The 18458-nt window shown below is 33.8% G+C and overlaps 6 protein-coding genes and 1 long non-coding RNA gene across 10 annotated transcripts; 6 read left to right on the top strand and 1 right to left on the bottom strand.

Moving 5' to 3' along the window:
* Positions 1 to 50: 50 nt before the first annotated feature.
* On the top strand, positions 51 to 3988 carry LOC124443478. Of its 3 annotated transcripts, none has more exons than XM_046993936.1 (4): positions 51 to 709; positions 2430 to 2480; positions 2850 to 3416; positions 3874 to 3982. In XM_046993936.1, exons 1-4 carry the CDS (start codon positions 634 to 636, stop codon positions 3936 to 3938), a joined length of 759 nt encoding a protein of 252 aa, XP_046849892.1. In that variant the 5' UTR covers positions 51 to 633; the 3' UTR covers positions 3939 to 3982. The 3 variants fall into 3 exon arrangements, with proteins under 3 accessions (XP_046849892.1, XP_046849890.1, XP_046849889.1); XM_046993934.1 differs by having other exon boundaries at positions 55 to 709; positions 3724 to 3988; XM_046993933.1 differs by having other exon boundaries at positions 56 to 709; positions 3721 to 3982.
* Positions 3989 to 4159: 171 nt separating this feature from the next.
* Positions 4160 to 7480, top strand: LOC124443476 (ephrin type-A receptor 8-like). The gene is made up of 13 exons (XM_046993931.1): positions 4160 to 4478; positions 4591 to 4714; positions 4898 to 4965; positions 5087 to 5215; positions 5299 to 5375; positions 5443 to 5548; positions 5652 to 5713; positions 5792 to 5890; positions 5980 to 6084; positions 6179 to 6328; positions 6439 to 6483; positions 6556 to 6707; positions 6921 to 7480. Exons 6-13 carry the CDS (start codon positions 5494 to 5496, stop codon positions 7120 to 7122), a joined length of 870 nt encoding a protein of 289 aa, XP_046849887.1. The 5' UTR covers positions 4160 to 4478; positions 4591 to 4714; positions 4898 to 4965; positions 5087 to 5215; positions 5299 to 5375; positions 5443 to 5493; the 3' UTR covers positions 7123 to 7480.
* A 76-nt stretch (positions 7481 to 7556) lies between these two features.
* Positions 7557 to 9442, top strand: LOC124443477 (26S proteasome non-ATPase regulatory subunit 10-like). The gene is made up of 6 exons (XM_046993932.1): positions 7557 to 8102; positions 8210 to 8333; positions 8430 to 8573; positions 8662 to 8843; positions 8990 to 9148; positions 9246 to 9442. The coding sequence occupies exons 1-6, from the start codon at positions 7922 to 7924 to the stop codon at positions 9383 to 9385; spliced, it is 930 nt and encodes a 309-aa protein (XP_046849888.1). The 5' UTR covers positions 7557 to 7921; the 3' UTR covers positions 9386 to 9442.
* Positions 9443 to 9535: 93 nt separating this feature from the next.
* On the top strand, positions 9536 to 11141 carry LOC124443479. Its single transcript, XM_046993937.1, has 6 exons — positions 9536 to 9872; positions 9956 to 10022; positions 10109 to 10148; positions 10231 to 10385; positions 10475 to 10569; positions 10690 to 11141. Exons 1-6 carry the CDS (start codon positions 9690 to 9692, stop codon positions 10747 to 10749), a joined length of 600 nt encoding a protein of 199 aa, XP_046849893.1. The 5' UTR covers positions 9536 to 9689; the 3' UTR covers positions 10750 to 11141.
* A 131-nt stretch (positions 11142 to 11272) lies between these two features.
* Positions 11273 to 12123, bottom strand: LOC124443480. The gene is made up of 2 exons (XR_006947670.1): positions 11888 to 12123; positions 11273 to 11570 (listed from the first exon to the last, which is right to left on the bottom strand). It is a non-coding gene; the product is annotated as an uncharacterized LOC124443480 (long non-coding RNA).
* A 1279-nt stretch (positions 12124 to 13402) lies between these two features.
* Positions 13403 to 15049, top strand: LOC124444617 (arrestin domain-containing protein 3-like). Its single transcript, XM_046995231.1, has 3 exons — positions 13403 to 13485; positions 13772 to 14178; positions 14285 to 15049. Exons 1-3 carry the CDS (start codon positions 13410 to 13412, stop codon positions 14942 to 14944), a joined length of 1143 nt encoding a protein of 380 aa, XP_046851187.1. The 5' UTR covers positions 13403 to 13409; the 3' UTR covers positions 14945 to 15049.
* An 87-nt stretch (positions 15050 to 15136) lies between these two features.
* LOC124444618 lies at positions 15137 to 18085 on the top strand. 2 transcript variants are annotated; one of them, XM_046995233.1, is made up of 7 exons: positions 15137 to 15245; positions 15510 to 15572; positions 15675 to 15754; positions 15825 to 15955; positions 16035 to 16101; positions 16184 to 16281; positions 17889 to 18085. In XM_046995233.1, the coding sequence occupies exons 1-7, from the start codon at positions 15172 to 15174 to the stop codon at positions 17898 to 17900; spliced, it is 525 nt and encodes a 174-aa protein (XP_046851189.1). In that variant the 5' UTR covers positions 15137 to 15171; the 3' UTR covers positions 17901 to 18085. The 2 variants fall into 2 exon arrangements, with proteins under 2 accessions (XP_046851189.1, XP_046851188.1); XM_046995232.1 differs by lacking the exon at positions 17889 to 18085 and having other exon boundaries at positions 16184 to 16621.
* The last annotated feature ends 373 nt before the right edge of the window (positions 18086 to 18458 follow it).

Below are 18458 nucleotides of genomic sequence, written 5' to 3'. Positions count from 1 at the left end.
TCTTATTTTAACAGATATGTATTTGCTTGTTGCATGTTTTTTAATAGGAAACGTTTTGAATGCAAGGCCCAGTGGCTGGGCATGGCTATACTGATAAGAAAATAGAAACCATAATCCTTATGACGTTTGGTTTGATATTTGACGTCATAGCCATAGTTTTGCGGTCTGGTCACGATTATCTGAGGCGCGTTTCAATATTGAGATGAGGGAGTATTTGGTCTTTTGTGATCGCTTTTCAATACATCTTAATGACACAAAGAATAGTTTATCTCTTAATTAACGACAAACTTTGATAATCCTCTAAGGACGTTAGCAATTTCACGCAATTTTTAGAAAAGAAAATTTTTTTGACAAATCAATACCAGGCGGAAACTTACAGCTCAAATTACACTTCCCCATAGGCTAATATTTTGATTAACATTGTCGTGTAAAGAGCTAAGTACTTGTAAGGAATATGTTGTTAGTTATCATTTAGGCTCGTTCGTTGATCAAAAACTGTTCGTTGTCATTACCATACGGCATGAAATGTATTATATGTAATAATAATTAGGCATCGCAAAACTCCGGCAGTCATTCGGTAATAAGGCTCATTGTCTGCGTTTAGTCAGCACTTTGTCGTGATAACAGCGAAAGATGGCACATGGCGCTTGGATATTTACAACAATAAAGATCATTCTAATAACCTGCCATCGTTCATCAGCCGAAATAGGTAAGAATAGTAATTTTTATCTTTGTGATTGAACGTATGGAATGCGCAAGAGGGAAATAACGTACAATCTTTTCGATAGATCGAACAAGGCGAATATTCGTTGTATTATAATGCATTATAAAGAATTATTTATAGGCTTTTTATACGACTTATTGATGAAAATTAACTCGACGCTAATACTTAAATGTTTGATTTGTTAACGAATTTAATGCAACTTTGATGAGAAGTACTTAAATGCTCCAAGCTCCGTGACCCACAAATTTCATCGTTAGCCCAACAAAGGTCTTTATCGTACATTTTCAAGTTGAAATAGACAAAAAGTAAGACTTGAGTTTTAAGTTGTTGATGATATTAAAGATATAATGACCTCGACAATGTCTATGTCGTTTGGATTCAGATTCAACGAATCAATACGTTACTACGTTTTAAACATGGGATTTATCAAAAAGTGCACAAAATTGCTTTGTGACAGCTCGAAAGATAAATAGGTTGCTTTAAGACGGAAAGTCATTGGTCAAACAAGTTGTGTTTAAGAAGTAATAATGGTTTTATTCAAATTGCTGCTTGCTTTCGACGTGATAGCATTTCTGTTCATATCTATGTCACAAGTTCTTTCCTGCACCACTTGCATGTTTTATTATTTGACAGTCTATGCTATCTTTGAAAATTATTTTTCACTGCCTTTATTTTCAATGCTATTGTGTGGTTTATGGGCTTTGGATTTGAACGATGAGTCATAAACATGCTGTCGACTTTTATTGAAATTCATTTTATCATTATTCTGCAATCGCTCCCAGTAGAGTATGAAATTATATTCTTTACATGCTACGAAGGAAACAAAGCAGTTGACAAAATAAATCGAACACAATAATTGCATTCTATTAAGGAAAAGCGGACCTACAAGTCCACCTGTCATGTTTAAAGCTTCGGGGGGTTTGAAAAGCCATTAGGAGTTTTTTAAAGCTTGTCTGCTTCGTTGTGTAAAAATATATTTTCATATGACTTAGCTAGTTTTCCACATGAATGTGCGGAAACAGAACATGAAAACAGGATAGAAAAATTTAGCAAAGCATATGCGCAGAAGTTGATGAAGGTGTTAGTTAAAGGCAGAAGGTTATTTCCAAAAGTTATAAAGCAAATTTCCAAAGATTTTGACTCTATGAAAAATTTTAAATTAAACTGTAAGATCTTAATAGCGTAGGAAAGATAAACTGTTTTTATGAGCTTGTATTCTATCTGTATTCTAAACATATTGTTTGTTTAAAGACACATTTCTCAGTTCAACAGGTACCACCTGACGTAATTTGCTAATTGCAATCGTTCTTTTATATTTTCACTGAGTTTGATTATCGTTTGCCGGCAATGTTTTAACGCCATTTCGTTTCAAGCAGCTGATCATTTCTATTTTTAAGTATACCTATTGTTGCCTAAGGAATTGCCTCATTAATGAAATTTACATAGCTTTTTAATTAATTGTAATTAATATTGGTGTAATTTTCTCTTGACTGAGAATCATAATCTTCCAAGTGGTATTCGTGTATGACTGTGAGGACGCGTATTAAGGAATAATGAAAAGATTATTTGCCTATTACCACTTTTTTTTTCTATGTTGTGTTAGCTCTGAGGATCCACATTGCTATATTTAATTATAAAAATAGTTTCAATGTTCCATGATTCAACTAAACATTTTCTGATCTCCCAAATCTTTTATGTCTTTAAGGAAATTTATTGGACAAAGACGTAAAGACCTCGTTCAAACCACATAACGAAAGGTAGGCACAGTTTTATGGTTTTCATACAGTTCATTAACTTCATTTCAAAACACTTTCACAGCGCGTCCGAAGATTGTTTGATTGGCAAAAAATTACGAATGTTCAAAAAAGATATTTGTCTTGTACACCAATGCGACGGCAGACATGCTTTTATTTTGTTTGAATTAAAATGGTAAAATCAATCCTAGTTTTAGCTATTTTTTTCAATCACGTTTGGTTGACTGCAACGTTTGAAGCTTTAATTCATTTAATAATTTTGTTACAAACTAGTATTTGTCGCTAACAAAGTTTGGAAAGCTGTCATGAAAAATAACCTGAAATAAAAAATGTTATTTATTTCTTCGCATCAAAGTTATTTTGCTTCATTTAGTGGAGCTTGTTGGATTCAAGGTATTATGTTTGCAATTCTGAAGATTGGTTGAAAAGTAAAAAAGTGCTCAATACAACTGGCATAAAGGAGCTTTACATTAAAGTAGTTTATGTTTATCGAAACAATACTTCAAAAAGCCTATTGAACAATAGTGCTTTTCACCTTGGCGCTCTGGACGCTTCCATAAAAACACCTGTCAATTTTTCTATGGTTAATGGAAAATGGATTAATGAAAGCTACATATCTACTACACCTTTGCTAATAAATTCAAAAGCACTTCGTATTTGGATTGCACCAGAAAAAAACTTTGGCGGCAGTTGTATGTTTGTTTCCAGCGTCGAAATCACATATAAATACTGTAAACAAAAAGAGCGTCTATCATTTGCAAAACTTCCACAAACATTTGCTCCCCCACACGGAGCTGCAGCCATTCGAGTGCAGGGACATTGTATTTATAGTTCACATAAGGCTGTGGCGTTTTGTAGTAGTGCAGGTTATTGGCTCAATGCAACGTTTCCATGTGACTGTGCTCCGGGAAAAGTGATGATTTCAGACCGATGCACAGGTAAGCATATTTCTCTTCATTTACCTGGTTACCTTGCTCAATATCAAAGTTTTGTTTCCAAGATGCATGTGTGGGAGTATTTAGTCTTTATTTCTATTTACAAAATGTTGCCATTATATATGAATCAACTCAAGTCTGCTTTGTTTCATTTTATAAAGTAAATATTGCATGGAGCATAGTGTAGCATAAAGTTTATTCGTCTTAGCTAAATTAACCTAAAGATTGAATTTGATCGTTTTACTTCTAACGCATACGTGGAGTCTACTTTTTCAACACACCACGTGATATTTATCTATTCATGTAGCAGTTCCTTCGTTTGTCAGCGAGCTGCAAGTTGTTCGATTGTCAAACACGGAGGCACGACTATCATGGAAAAAAAGGTTTCCGAGAAACATTATTTACAATATAGTTTGCTATCAATGCTTTGGGAAATATTGCAATAAAAATTGTCCGCCAGGGGTTAATGTGATCGACAATACAATGGACAAGTCTAGTAAAATTGCAACGTTATTAAAGGCTTGAAAGCTGGTGTTGAATACAAGTTCACCATCCTTGCAAAATTAAAGGATGTCAAACGAGTAGATTGGAATGAAACACCTACGTCGGTTATTTTGCGAGGTATGTAGAAAGAAGTTGAAATTTTCTATATATTCTGGTTTACGTCAATTTTTGTTCATATTTGTTTTATGGTTTGCTCTCATTCATCTCATTTCTTTTTCACAGCTTTACCACAAAAAGTAAAAAATCTTAGACTTACATTGCTAAAGGAGAGAAGCATTAAATTAACATGGATTCCTGGTGGAAAAGCACACGACCAAACCGTTGTGTATGATATTGCTTGCAAAATTCTGTGTGAAACGGAGTTTTGTGCACCAGACCAATGCAAACATCTAAAATTTGCACCAGCATCGAAAAATGTTCGCCAAACCAACGTTATCATTTCTGGATTCAACGAACATGACTTGCAATATATTTTTGAAGTTCGTACAAAGAATAACTCACTCAAATATTCAGAATGGTATGAAGACATTATTTGGAATTACGTGGCAATCAATTATACTGGTAAATACGGCCTACATTAACTTTATTACATTTAATTAACATTATTTGTAACTTTAATAACCTTAAATAATGATAATAAAATAAAGTATAACGTTGCAATTTGTTTTTGTAGCAGATTTTAAGGAGCCCATTTTGCTTGATTCAAAATCTGTGAGCATTGTCGATATCATCATTGGTGTATCAGTTTTCCTCCTCACTTTAGTTGTGGCGATTTTTGTTGCCCGCTTTTACAACAGGTTCGTTCAAAATATCATCCAGAAAGTAGGATTCATACATAAATTGCTTGTTACATAAGAATACCCCATATTCCAACCATTAATGATGGAACCTAAACCTGGTTGATAACAAACGACTGTAAAAGTGCATGTGAATAATTGAAGTTAGTTTGTAAATGGGAGGTTTTACTTGATTACTTTTAGATGGAGACGAAGAAAAGAAGCTCCTGGTTTTGATGATGAAAATGATGAATATTTGACAGCAACTGAAAGTGATTATTTTATTTTCTTCTTACCGTCTTTACACGATTTTTCTGTGACAACATATTTACACAGGGTATTATTTTTAAAGTTGATGCACACTTCAAGATTCTTGCTAAAGTATTTTTTTAGTTTCATTGACAGACATAACAGCGCACTATGTGAATCCAACTGACTATGATCGTGTTGAAAACGTCTTGCAAAAATTTACCATCCAATTGAATGAAAAAGATCTTAAAACGGAAGTCATTATTGGCGAAGGTAATGTGCACAAATGATCGTCTTTATCTAATGATCGTCTAAGGAATACCTAAAGTGTTAGTATTTTTTTCTTTTATACATAGGTGAGTTTGGTGTTGTTTGGAAAGGATTTCTGAAAAAGAATAGAAATGAAACAACTGTTGCTGTGAAATGCCTTCGAGTAAGTCATGTTGACAGTTAAGACCATCAAAACTTGTGACTCAGATAAATTTCTGTTAATTTTGCAGAGCGGCTTGTCACCGAAACATCGTCATGATTTTCTTGCTGAGGCATCAGTAATGGGACAATTTAAACATCCTAACATCATTTCATTGTATGGTGTTATTGTCAAAAGTAAGCCTTCGATTTTTGACTGTTTTGTTGTGACTCGTCAATTGTACTTCATGTAAAGCAAAGCTACGTATTTTAGAGCTAATCATCAGTTCATTTACTCTAGAGCAAACTGTGAAAATTGTCATGGAATATATGACAAATGGTTCATTGAATCACTACTTAATGGTAACACAAAAGTTTTTACTTCAGTGTTGAAATTTACTTTGGTCATTTTTTGTGAATCATCACATTTGTAACATTTAGAAAAATAATGGAAAACTAATTCTTTTGCAATTGCTTGGCATGGCTCGTGGAATTGCATCCGGAATGAATTATCTTTCTGGACGAAATTTCATACACAGAGTAAGCAATTATACAGACTGTAGGGGAACTTGCAGCCAGAGTAAAGATTTCTGTTTTTTCATTCAAACTCAACTATGTAAAATTTTTAGGATCTTGCTGCAAGAAACATACTTGTTGACGAACAAATGATTTGTAAAGTGTCTGATTTTGGGCTTACTCGTGAGATTTGCCAAACATCGAACTACGAAACTAGGGTAAGCAGCTTATTTTTGTCTTGGTTAACAAAAAAAATTATGAAGTCGTGACTGCTAAGATTCGTAATTAATCAAATATTCGATTCCTTTATAGGGAGGAAAAATTCCCATTCGCTGGACAGCACCTGAAGTGATAAAACATCGAAAGTCTTTCAAAGCGAGTGATGTTTGGAGTTACGGTGTTGTTTTATGGGAGATTATGGCATATGGTCAGCGGCCGTATTGGGAATGGGATAATTTTCGTGTAAGCGATAGTGTGATTAGTACTTCAGTGACGTAATGTGATACCTAACACAAAAATATTTTTTGAAATGAAAAAATGAAAACAACATTTAAAATAACTGTCTTGTTCAGGTTTTACAAGAACTAGAAAATGGTTACAGACTTCCTGCTCCATTGGTAAGTACCTGAATTCTTATAAGTTAAACTAAATGTTTTAAAATGTATTACTATAAGGTGTTTTTTTAATAGAAATGTCCAAAGTCAGTTCATACACTGATGCTTGATTGCTGGGAAAAAGAGCGAACAAGTCGACCAACATTTTTACAAATTATTGAGAGGCTTGATGATTGGATACGTTCACCAGAAACAGTACATTATTCACCAGAGATAAAATTAAGAAAGTACGTAGGTGATGACGTTATTGTTATTAAGTATTAGGGAGATATCAACAGACGAGAAAGGAGATTTTTACATTTTCATTTCTCAAAACGAGCCAAAACAATGTTATACTAGCATTATTCTAGTTCTCATTTAAAGAGCTACGTCATCAATATTTTTGTTTCTGTCTTTGTTTTGTTTTGGCTCTACTTAACTTTGAATCTGTCATTTTGTAGAAACATCAAAGAAATTCAGTCGCCAATTAGTGATTGGCTCGACTCTATTAAAATGGGGAAGTATGCAGTTAACTTTCACGACGCTGGATATGATCGATTAAGTCAGATAATGAACTTAACTGAGCAGGATTTAACTGAGATGGGAATCACTCTGATTGGTCATAGACATAAGATACATCAGAGTATACCATTGATCACGTGATAATTAGCTCTGAAAATTTTAAGTCAAGTTTTTCTCGCCACGAAAAATAAGAGGATTTACTTATCATTTTTTTGTTATTCGAGATTTGCTGTATCATAGTTTGTGGGATAAAAGACTTATGCAAGAAACAAATTTGACGTGGACAAATTTATAGCTTTTGCTATATTTCTTGTGTTTAACACAACAGTTGTTTTGTTCTATTGTTTGGTTCAAGAAGAATTACTTAAGAAAAGTGCTATTTTAATGGCAAAGACAAGATTTATTTAGTTCAAATTTTTGGTTTGTATAATAATTGATCAATGATGTTAATATTTGTAATTAGTTTATAACATTTGGTTAATATATCAGTAGTTCTATAGTTTGTTTGGATTGTCCTGCCATTCATTGGCAAAATTATGCGAGAACATGACCGTTTGGGGGGGGGGGAGAGGGAATTGTTCCTGAGCCCTAGTCTAAGTCAATGGAAGCCAAGAAAGCAGTTGTGGAGTGTCCATGGGCTGCGTCCAGTTGTATCATTTCAGAAAGTGGGTTTTTTCCAATAAGTTGTCATTTCATATAAGTCGGAGAAAAGCTCCCAAAATTTTGATTGCGTCCCGGTGCCTAATTTCTCAGCACAGCATGAGAAATTTCTATCATGAATTATCATTTGATGTATGACAGTTTGCAATTACGTTGTGTCAACCTGGTGGATGTTAAAGAGTGATGTAAACATTAGCAAAAAGTAAACAGAGACGCAAGGAATATGGAGACGAAATGGATAGTTGACAAATTGCTTGATTGAAACTTCGGATTTTTTCGGATGGGCCAGAAGCATACACTTTTCTTTGCCGCAGGAGAGGGCCGAATAGATGATTTGAAATGGGTTTTGTTCGAGAAGAGGGTTTCACCAAACTTACGAGATCATTCCACGCAAGAAGTAGCTCTACATCTTGCGGCGTCGAAAGGTCATTTAGAATGTGTTAAGCTGTTGTTGAATGCAGGTATTCTTCATAATTTGTCCACAGTTCAAGTGCTCAACACTTGTCTGTCAACTTTCATTGAAAGAAGTTACTCTTAACTGAAGTCATTTCTTTTTGCTGTCTTACAGGAGCAAATGTCGATGCTCGTAACAGTTATGGCTTGACATCTTTACATCTTTCTGTTTGCAATGGAAGATATGGATGTGTTCTTGCTTTGATTAAAGGCGGAGCTGATATTAACGCTACGTCCAGGTATTACTACTTTTGTATTAGTAAAAGTTTCAATAAATTGACGTTAATAATTGTTAAAAATTATTTTAAACCTTGTACATATTTATTATTTCTTAGGTTTGGTTGTACACCTTTACATCAAGCTGCATATTTTAATCGTACAAAATGTTGTCAATGCTTGCTCAATGCTGGAGCTTTAGTTAATGTTCAAGAGTCTTGGGGAAGAACACCTTTATTTCTTGCTATTGAAAAAAGAAACATGTAAGAAGACAGTGATTGTATTTAACATCTTATGAAGAAAAAAACTAGTTTATCACCTTTCTCTGACTATTGATTATTCTTTTGATAGAAGTATGGTAAGATTACTACTGAAAAGTCACAGCAGTGTTGATATTGCTGATAGCACCAAGGGACAAACTTGTTTGATGCTAGCAGCATCACTTGGTGATATTGAATCGATGAGACTTCTCCTTGATTATGAAGCAGACCCTAATATTCAAGACAATTGTGGTCAAACTGCCCTTCATCATGGTATTTATTTTTGCATTTCTTGGATTCTGTTTACATAATGTTTTCATGAAGAAATCCTCAGTTTATAAGCATGTTTCACAAGCAAAACAATAATTTGGTATGATTTATCAACCTCATGTTTCTAACAAACTTTGAAAATCTTATAGTTGCAAATGACACTAAAGGCGAAGTTGTTTCAAGATGTATAAGGCAGTTGGCTGCTTATGGAGCTATGTGCCTTGAAGACAACAAATGCAAAACTCCAACAGATATACTTATAGTTAAAAACAACACTTCTGACGCTGACCTCCTGATGCAATTGACAAGTAAGCATAAAGTAATTTATATCTTTGCATTTTATATTTTTCTTGCTCATTCACTGACAAATCTTCGTGTTTTTCGTTGCTTTGACGTAAAAATTAGGTACACCAAGAACGCTACGAAATATGTGTTGGGTGAATGTGCGACAAAATTTACTAGGAAAAAAAACAATGGATTTGCGAAAGTTGAAGCTACCTGAATGTCTGGTCAAATATATAGAAGATGATTCGGCATTTTTGTAAATCTGAATATATTTTAAAGTAATTTTTTATATGTTATTAAAAAGAATAGGCCTTGAATGAAATTGGGAATTTCTTTTGTACAAAATGAATGGAAGAATGCATGATTCAGATATGGAAAAATTGGCGGTTGACTAAATGAATACAAAATACAATAAAAATAAAATGCGACGAAAGATTTTTGCAATAATTTGATTAAGTTCTCTAAATAAAACAAGTTTTTAAAGAGATAGCACAACTGCGCAAGCGTATTGGCAACAATTAGCCAATCATAATTCCAGGACCCTCTGATGTTGAGCAAATCAAAATGGCGGAAGACGACGAGAAAGAAACTAAAGAAAGTCAATCGCAGAGAAAAATGAAAGGTGAAATACCTAAATGGAGCGAAACTTGCATTGGATTTTGGAGTAAAGATTATAAAGAAATACCTGGGAAAGATCCTGAAGAAAAAAGAAGATGTAGGGGAATAAGTATTCTGCGTTTGAACAAGGTAAACCGTAAACATTTTTACATTGGTGAATGAGTGAACTGTGAATCATTGTAGCACGAACTGAAACCCATTCCTTCTTGTAGTTTACTTCGTCAAAAAAAGTGAAAAACATTCCTACAACTGGAATCGAGATTGTCATAAAGGAGGGAGGTAGTATGTTTCTATATTCTGTGGCTTATTGCCCAATTGTTTATTTCTCGAGAAGATATCAGAAAGTAAGCAAATTTTGTTTTTAGATGAAGAGAATATTGACAAAAAGTCAAATGAGTTCGAAAGGTGAGCTCATGATTTTTTTCAATCCCAACATTTTGCACAACATTCTTCAATATTGGCATTTGTGTCTTGAAAATATTTTTAGTTCATCAACAGTAAAAGGTAGAAATGTATCAAGAGATAATTCAGAAGCGGCCTCACCAAGACTTTTAAATAAAATTACTGAAAACTGGAGTAAAAGATACCATGATATGGAAGGAAGAATAGTTCGATATTACCATAATCCTTATGCTAGCATGGGTAAGTATGACTATTTACTTCCAATTGTTTTATTGAAACTATTGCAATTGATTGGCATTATTTTTAATACAATATAATTACAATTCTAGAAATCCTAGCTGATATTAAAAAAAGTATGTCAAGTGGGTATGGAATGATTGAAAGAATTTTATCTTATTGTCATCCTCAAGAGAAGGCTGTGCAGGTATGATGATCAAATCAATAATTTTTGGCAACTTAGAGGATTCACAAATTATATCACAAACCTATTGCAAAAATTAGTTTTAGGTAATAAAAAATCAATTCTTTTGTGTTGTTTTCACAGATTTCCAATTTTATAAGTGACCATTTCAAAAACATTTCAAAATGGTGGAAGGAGCAATAACAATATTGTTGAGATAAACTTACTGCTAAAATACTGCTGTATATAACTACTGCTTGCACTGCTAAAATATTTTGTCTAGCCAAAAAGACATCCTTAATCAAAGAAGACCATGTCAATTAAATGGCAAAAAAATATTGACAAACTGTTTCAAGAATTTGCCTTGAAAAGTTTGGAAAGAAATTAGGATATTCTTGTCATAAAATTTTGAGACTTTATTCATAGATTTGACAATCCATTGTCAATGAAATGTTCGGATTGATCAATCCACAACATAGACTGCCAATGAACATTTGGCAAAAAGGCTTATTAGATGTAAAAGTGTATGATGATATTTGTCTACTTGTTTTTCTATATTGCCTGACAGTTCATAAATAAATGTTCATTGTAGACTACTTAGTTTGTGAAATCTACTTAAGCACTTAAACTTCTGTAGATCTCTGAAAAGATTACATGCCTTTATGAATTTCAATCAATTGCAAACCTATACAAATGTTGAAAACACGTTATTATCAACGACACAATATTCTTATCACAGCTTTGTAATCTTCATATATATTTTGTATACATTCATATGTAGTGTTGCAGGTGTTAAGTGCATTCATTGATTCTTCTTTGACTATCTTTCATATAATTGTATTTTAAGGTTTTTTTTGAGCTAAAAAGAATGATCCTTTATACTTAAGTTATTGTCTTTCAATTAATAAATTCGCATTCATGTTGTCCTCTGATTGGTACGAATCTTTGTGACTGTTTTCTTTGGTCAGACGCCAATTTGGATAATTATCTTCATAGATTCTTTTCCCGTGTTTTTGTAATGTTCTCTGAAGAAAAACATTGATACAACTTTAAGATGAAGCGAGAGAAGTGTTTATTGTTAAACACATAAATTTGAGTTTTAGAAATGCGTTTATATTTAAAAAGAGAACATGCGAAAGGTAAATGAATTATTACACTTGTGTAAAGAACTCAAAAACTGTTATTCATTTTACAATAATACCACAACTCATGAATTTTCCATTTTACAATTACATAAAAATCTCATGCATTCATCTATGAATCAGACTCTATCTTTTCTCAATTTTCATTGGCACAAAACTATAGTACCGCACATTTTAGCAGAATAAATTCAATTAGCTACCTTTCCACACCATGACCCAATGCAGCTTCTTCTTTTGCTATTCCCTTCAGCAATACAGATGAGGCAACAAACAATCATTAAAATGGAGAAGAATTTAGCACGCATTTTCGAAATAGTAAGAGCTTCTTGGCCACTATTGTCTTCTGTCGTCAATACACGGATAGAAGTTTACAATTACTTGCTGTTTTCTTTGTTGGCCAATATATAAGCTTTCCATCTTGCATTATTCATTTCAAATTACCATTATGGCAATTTGTTATCAAATTCACATCCTCATCATCCTTTTTAACTGATACACGTTTGTGTTTCCAATATGTGTTGAGCTGTGCAAATATCGGAAGAAAATATCGCTATTAGGATCTCTTAAAGTGCTTTTTGTTTATCTTCCTGCTTTTGTGTCGCGCGCTTTTGATTTTTTGTAATCTTTAACAAAACTAAGGTAATGCAATTTCATGTTACTAATGAATTTTTTTTAAATTTTCAAGATAACCTGTTCTTAGAATGAACAACTCTCAGAGTTTTCATCTTGTAACATGTGCAAATGATATTCGCTAAAATTAAATTTTCCATTAAAGAAATGGACCAGTATCTCCGTTTTACAAATAGCAAGTAACAATTATCCCCACGCAAGCTTTGCAAAGATTCGGCCAGCTGTTTGCAAGTTGCCATTATTGGCTTTTTAAATCGTCACAGCAGATCATCAACTAAGTGTAACGGATCAAACTACATTTGTGGGCGAGCATCTATCAACCATGAAGAATATTGGTATTGCGTTGACTTTTTGTTTGTCTCATTGTCTTTCCGTTGATGCTGTCCGGTCACTCCTTGCCTTTACATGTCCAAGGGACTTAAGGCTATTTTCATCATACTTGAATAGGTAAAAAAATAGCATAACATATGAATTGTATATTATAGCATAATAGATATTTATGCAACACAAAGTATAGCACAGCAAAATATACAAATCCTGTTGGAAACACTTATCTCACTATTTGATTAACATTTTTTAATATTGCGGATAAGGTCCGGCAGTTACGCAATAGTCGACCACCTTTGAGGTGAGTAGTTTACAGTGATTTTCATAACAGTTGCTTGTTGTTGGCACATGAACTATTCTTTAGCTTTCAATTAATGTGCATGGCCTCCGTCCGTAGAGTTAGAAAGGAGGATGGAAAGGTGGATAGTTTCAGATGTTAGTGTGACAAAATAGTATCAGCCAGAATGAAAGGAAAAGATTGCCAGACGGTAGTTAAACAAACGATTATTTATAGAATAGAGAGGGTGGCACTGACGAAAAGACAGAGAATGTATGAGTGGAGGTCCTGTGATGAAGATATTGAGGTTTTCTTTAGGCACACCACATGTCAGATGTTTTCGATACAAACTGAGAGACAGCTGGCTAAAATGGTTTGGACACGTTCAACGACAGTAATTATATCAGTAAAGAGATTAGTTAACAGCTTCCGTACTAGAACAACTGCAATGTGCGTTGGAGCAGACGTCCAGACTATCACCCTCCTTGATGCTTTGTCCTTTAGGTGACAATAAATGGTGCTTAATGCAAACGTTAGTCTCCCTGTTCATTTCAGTTATGACAGGTAAATGACACTAGCCTAGATAGATCACAACACTATCTCCCATCTCTTACATTTTGTTGCATTCACTTCCTTTCACTTCACACGATTTTCCCTGCGGATATGAGAAGTGCACTTGCTCCCATAAGTAACCTTTGACCTGCGCCAAATATTCTGTCTGTTTGATAAGTAAACATAAAATACTTTAATTTTTTCAATTTTCGGCGTTTTTGTCGATTTTCGTGGAAAAAATTCAACTGTATGTAAAAAGCTATTGTGATAATGCCCAGGTTTGATGTAAAATTTGCAGGTTCAAAGAAATTCTTCTACCCGGGAGAAACCATTGTTGGTAACATAATCGTGAAAGTTGACTCTTTGACCATGACTTGTAAGAAAATTACGCTGAAATTTAAAGGGAAATGTGACATTTCGTGGACGACTGGAACTAAACGTGGCCATGACTTGAAAACACATACAAACAACGAAGAATATTTCAAAAAAACGTCAACACTTGCAGAACCAACTCATGAAAACTCTGATATAATTCTTGATCACGGGGAATTTTTCTATCCATTTCAATTTATACTGCCAGATAATTTACCTCCCACTATAGATGCGCCGTATGTGACTGGTGGTATAAAATACTACGTTAAGGTGAAACTGCATGTTGATTCCTACCGTCTGAAGTCAGACGTTGAAGAAAAGATGCCATTTAAGGTTGGTAGGAATCTGTGGTAAGGACATTGTTTGTCTATGTTACATGTTTTAATGTAAATCTTTGTCATAATATTCTATATCATCTTTGCTTTTTGACAATTTGAAGGTTGCTGCAACTCCAGTAAATTTGGATCAAATGAGATACCTACTTGAGCCTGTTACTATTACAGAAGAGAAGTTTCTTTGCTGCCTGTGCTGTCAATCTGGACCTATAAAGCTTATTGGTAGCATTCCAAAGCAAGCTTTTACTCCTGGGGAACAGATTCAGCTTTCCTTTGAACTTGACAACAAGGAGACAGACCAACCTCTGAGAGCAATTGAGGCAAAACTGATGGCAAAGTTTAAAGCAACAAGTAACATTAGAGTCAAATATGAAAATGAATGGGCTGAATCCTCTGTTGAACTGTGTAATGGAATGACGCCAAGGAATAAAAATACTTGGAATGTCACTCTGAACATCCCGAAAGATACAACTCCAAATTTTCAAAATTGCAAGTGCTTACAGTTAGATTATTATTTTATTGTGAATGTAGACATAGAAGCACACTTTGATGCAAATGTCTCATTTCCAATAACAATTTCAAGTGGCCCATTTTCTGTTCAACCTTCACCTATGTCAATAGATGTATCAAGTACAGCATATGCTCCTCATTCAATACTTCCATCTGCAAAGGGATATCCCCCTCCATCTCTTTCAGCTGTAATCCAACAACCAGCATCATTGACCTTGGATGTACCTCTTTCATACCAAACTGAAGAAAAGTAAAGTACTTAAAGTGTTCTTTTTCAAAGTTTTTATTTCAGTCTATCCTAATAGCACAACTTTCTTTACATTAATAATTTGTATTTCATTGAAAAATATCATTCTCTCATCATGTTGGCATTATCCATGTGAAAATTAATGATCTGTCCTGGTGATATTTAATACTTCGCTACGGTTGCTATGTTATTGTTTTACGGAAACATTGAACGCCACTTGCAGCGACCACAACAATGTGGTTTTATTTTATGTCGCACGTTGCTTACCATCTAACCAGATGGTTTCCAAAAGATGATCGACAAAGAATGTGAGTAATAAAGTATATTATCTAAGCTTTATGTAGAGGGAAGATCTACATCCTTATTAAAACACATCGTCAAATTCCTCAGTTGTTCACTCCAGTAATAAATGCAACAAACATGTCGCCTTTACATTTAGTGGATATAACCATTATTACCCCTGCTTTTGCTGACAGCCTCGTTCATTTTGAATTCGTAAGATTTAAACTACGAAGATGAACTTTCGTCGAAATTTAATAAAGTTTATCTTTTTCATTTATTTGCTTTACTAGACGAATTACTTTGGTTCTGCTTTCGCTGATATTTATTGTACCACAGGTGTATGTCCTGATGTTGTAAGTAAAATCGTGTCTTTATTCTGCTTAAAAATAGGACTTTGTTCTTGTCAAAAAACTTATTAATAATATATCATTGGAGATGGTTGTATGTAATTTTAGGGACAAAACAACACGGTATTGTGATCAACCCCTCTTGGAGATAGCTGTCGCCTCTCTAATTTTTACGTTTGGCATGATAGGTAGTCGAAAATATCATGTGAATTTTTTTTCCTGGCATAAAAAGAAACAAATCATAATTCATTGCTATAGCATTTACAATTCTCTTCACAATGATGGAACCTGTTCCTTGGCAACTAAAGATTGCATTCCATTTTTTTGGTTTTGCTTCTTTCCTCATGGGTCTTGTGCAGTTTGGTTCAACAATGTCCTCTAATGATTGTGTATGTGATTGATCATGAGTCTGTTTGCTTTTCTATTTATTGAAGTATTTTTCATCTTTAAACATCTTTTCATTTGTAGTGGTTCAACACTCCAGAGTTGTATTCCTTATCATTGTCATTTAGTATTATTGCCATATTGACCACAGGTATTTCTCAACTTAAAAGCCATATACATTTTGTTCAATCAATGGTACAATGTCCAAATTTATCCTTTCTATTTTTTTAAAGTGTTTTTATTGATGATGTTGCCTTTTTGGTTGATCAATTATTTCTTTCCTCATTCGGTATTGAGTCGAAAAGAAAGAAGAGGAATGTGCTATGAACCAGTTAAGTGCTGCACATGCCTCTGGCATATATAGTAATACAAACCAAATTCTTCACGTGATCAATTGTTTTATAAAAAATCCATCTCATCACATGTAAATATTGTATATTGAGTTGTTCATAATGAATGACAAATTATGATTCCTAAAGTTTGGGTTCTGGTACTTCTGTGAGCCAGTTTTCAGAGCAGTAATTGTCAAGCGGATCGTAATCTATTTTTTTCAGTTGGATGTATTGCGAGCTAGTTTAGCTCGAGCTTCACGTATTTTTGTAACTTCGTAATTTTGTTGAATCTTATGCTGCGATAGGAAGTATACAGTGTTTCTCAATTGTGTTTGAGCTGATCTGGGTAAATTTCTTATTTGTTTGCCTGCAGAAATTAGTCTTGTATGTCCATTAGTGTTCAAAGAAAGTTTACCAAACGCTTCCATGATTGGTGTAAGTGTCATTGGACGACCATCACGACCACTAAATGTTACACGTACACGCGATGATGATTTAGCTCGTTCTTTTCTTCTGTTTGTAACATTTACATTTTGGCTCTCTTTGCTCCTGTTAACTTTGTCTTGAATACAACTTGACGTTGGTCTTGGAGATAACGTTTGAAGAACTGTATCCGATGTGGATCTCTTTAGTTTCTTTTTAACTTCAGGATTCCCAATTATGTTTGTGCTTTCTTCTGTTCTACATAATGTCGATTCAGCTCTCATAGAAAGGCAACTGAACATAGCATACTCTTCCTGTTCTCTTGCTAATCGATCAATTATCTTCTTCTGTACAATTTCCAAAGACTTTTTCCTTTTTTGCAACAATCTTTCTTCAAATTTGTTTTTTCTTAAATACACATCTGGTAACGCGCTTCTTAATGGAAAAGTTGAAATCAATCTTTTGTTAAATGACATCTTAACGCTAACTCAGTTTATTTCTTTACGAATTTGTTGAACTTAACTTTTCCTTCTTTTCGATTGATAGGAATTTAAATCCTTAATCTCGTCATATTACAAAGATTACCATTGTCAAATAAAACAGCGCCTACTTATTAACAATACTCAAGTATGACAACAAATGTATTGACGATTCGGATAGACCACATTTCTTGTAATGTCGATGCAGATTTATTATGGTACTTTATAGTCTTTAACAGAATGAGCATTTCAAAAGTGGAATAATACATTTTCAGACCCTCTGATCTTCACATAACATGTTTGTTCTTCAGTTATATTCATTGCATCTTGTATCACTAAATTTGTAGTCTTCACTTGGTTATTTCTTCCATCTCCCATAAACGCTCCATAAAATGAATTTCTTTCACCATGCATCACAATTCAACTATGGTAACATAAATCATAATCTTGTTCTTTTGTAAACAAAACTTTGACAAAAGTTCTCAAATGTTGTTGCTCGACTAATTTATGTATTAACTTGTCATGCAATAGTAATGCCTTTGAAATATGTTAGGAACAAGAAATAGGTACACAGTCATTTGTAATTTCACAGTCAATTGTGTCATTAAATGGCAGAACTATAGCAAATGCTGAAAAATGCAAGCAGGTTTTTTGCCTCTAATGCAAGATGCAAAACATAAAGTTCATTATCTTCCAATTGACAGTGCCTTAAATGATAAAGTGCAGAGAAAAAACGCTTATGAAGAGCGTCTTCTTGTCAAGCGAACTGAGCATATTGAAAAGCAAAGACATCAAACATTAGATGAGTACAACTTTCGCAAGAGCCAATTTCTCTCGTTTTTACCCACTGTCGAACGACTGGCGGTTCTAAGAAAAGACTGGCTTACTGCAACATTTGATATTGAAAAGAATAAAACAAGCAGTCGTGTACACGATCAGCATCAAACAGCCCGATTGCTTCTTGTGGTAGAGATACAAAACTCAGTTGAGAACCAATCACAACCTGAGAAGAACTCTTAGCTGTGAAGAACTTAAATTACCTGATCTAGAATGCATTGAGGACATTTTGAACGGATATAGAAGCCGAGAGCAACAAACTAAGTCTGTCTCACCAATGAAACGTCGATTCGCATTCTATTGGAATATGGAAGATAATGAAAACATGTGTAAGCAAGATATGAAAACAACACTTACAGCAAATGATTCATTACAAGAAAAATATAGCACTAATAAAATAGAACAAATGAGTAGATATAATTCTAGCCCTTTTTCAT

The sequence above is a fragment of the Xenia sp. Carnegie-2017 genome, unplaced genomic scaffold, assembly GCF_021976095.1.
Source record: "Xenia sp. Carnegie-2017 unplaced genomic scaffold, XeniaSp_v1 HiC_scaffold_21, whole genome shotgun sequence".
Taxonomy (NCBI): domain Eukaryota; kingdom Metazoa; phylum Cnidaria; class Anthozoa; order Malacalcyonacea; family Xeniidae; genus Xenia; species Xenia sp. Carnegie-2017.
This window is presented reverse-complemented; position numbering and strand designations above follow the sequence as displayed.

What these genes read in the sequence shown, in the direction of transcription:
- LOC124443478 (XM_046993933.1), top strand. Translation starts at nt 634, where the DNA reads ATGGCACATGGCGCTTGGATATTTACAACAATAAAGATCATTCTAATA. An exon ending in GTTCAAACCACATAACGAAA is followed by an intron (nt 2,481 to 2,849) that starts GGTAGGCACAGT and finishes TTTGCTTCATTT; the next exon opens with AGTGGAGCTTGTTGGATTCA. An exon ending in GATTTCAGACCGATGCACAG is followed by an intron (nt 3,417 to 3,720) that starts GTAAGCATATTT and finishes CTATTCATGTAG; the next exon opens with CAGTTCCTTCGTTTGTCAGC.
- LOC124443476 (XM_046993931.1), top strand. Translation starts at nt 5,494, where the DNA reads ATGGGACAATTTAAACATCCTAACATCATTTCATTGTATGGTGTTATT. An exon ending in GTATGGTGTTATTGTCAAAA is followed by an intron (nt 5,549 to 5,651) that starts GTAAGCCTTCGA and finishes CATTTACTCTAG; the next exon opens with AGCAAACTGTGAAAATTGTC. An exon ending in ACAGACTTCCTGCTCCATTG is followed by an intron (nt 6,484 to 6,555) that starts GTAAGTACCTGA and finishes TTTTTTTAATAG; the next exon opens with AAATGTCCAAAGTCAGTTCA.
- LOC124443477 (XM_046993932.1), top strand. Translation starts at nt 7,922, where the DNA reads ATGGGCCAGAAGCATACACTTTTCTTTGCCGCAGGAGAGGGCCGAATA. An exon ending in TAAGCTGTTGTTGAATGCAG is followed by an intron (nt 8,103 to 8,209) that starts GTATTCTTCATA and finishes GCTGTCTTACAG; the next exon opens with GAGCAAATGTCGATGCTCGT. An exon ending in TCAAACTGCCCTTCATCATG is followed by an intron (nt 8,844 to 8,989) that starts GTATTTATTTTT and finishes AAAATCTTATAG; the next exon opens with TTGCAAATGACACTAAAGGC.
- LOC124443479 (XM_046993937.1), top strand. Translation starts at nt 9,690, where the DNA reads ATGGCGGAAGACGACGAGAAAGAAACTAAAGAAAGTCAATCGCAGAGA. An exon ending in AAGTCAAATGAGTTCGAAAG is followed by an intron (nt 10,149 to 10,230) that starts GTGAGCTCATGA and finishes AAATATTTTTAG; the next exon opens with TTCATCAACAGTAAAAGGTA. An exon ending in CTCAAGAGAAGGCTGTGCAG is followed by an intron (nt 10,570 to 10,689) that starts GTATGATGATCA and finishes TTGTTTTCACAG; the next exon opens with ATTTCCAATTTTATAAGTGA.
- LOC124444617 (XM_046995231.1), top strand. Translation starts at nt 13,410, where the DNA reads ATGCTTTGTCCTTTAGGTGACAATAAATGGTGCTTAATGCAAACGTTA. An exon ending in GTTCATTTCAGTTATGACAG is followed by an intron (nt 13,486 to 13,771) that starts GTAAATGACACT and finishes TAAAATTTGCAG; the next exon opens with GTTCAAAGAAATTCTTCTAC. An exon ending in AAGAAAAGATGCCATTTAAG is followed by an intron (nt 14,179 to 14,284) that starts GTTGGTAGGAAT and finishes GACAATTTGAAG; the next exon opens with GTTGCTGCAACTCCAGTAAA.
- LOC124444618 (XM_046995232.1), top strand. Translation starts at nt 15,172, where the DNA reads ATGTGGTTTTATTTTATGTCGCACGTTGCTTACCATCTAACCAGATGG. An exon ending in CAATGTCCTCTAATGATTGT is followed by an intron (nt 15,956 to 16,034) that starts GTATGTGATTGA and finishes TTTCATTTGTAG; the next exon opens with TGGTTCAACACTCCAGAGTT. An exon ending in TATTGCCATATTGACCACAG is followed by an intron (nt 16,102 to 16,183) that starts GTATTTCTCAAC and finishes ATTTTTTTAAAG; the next exon opens with TGTTTTTATTGATGATGTTG.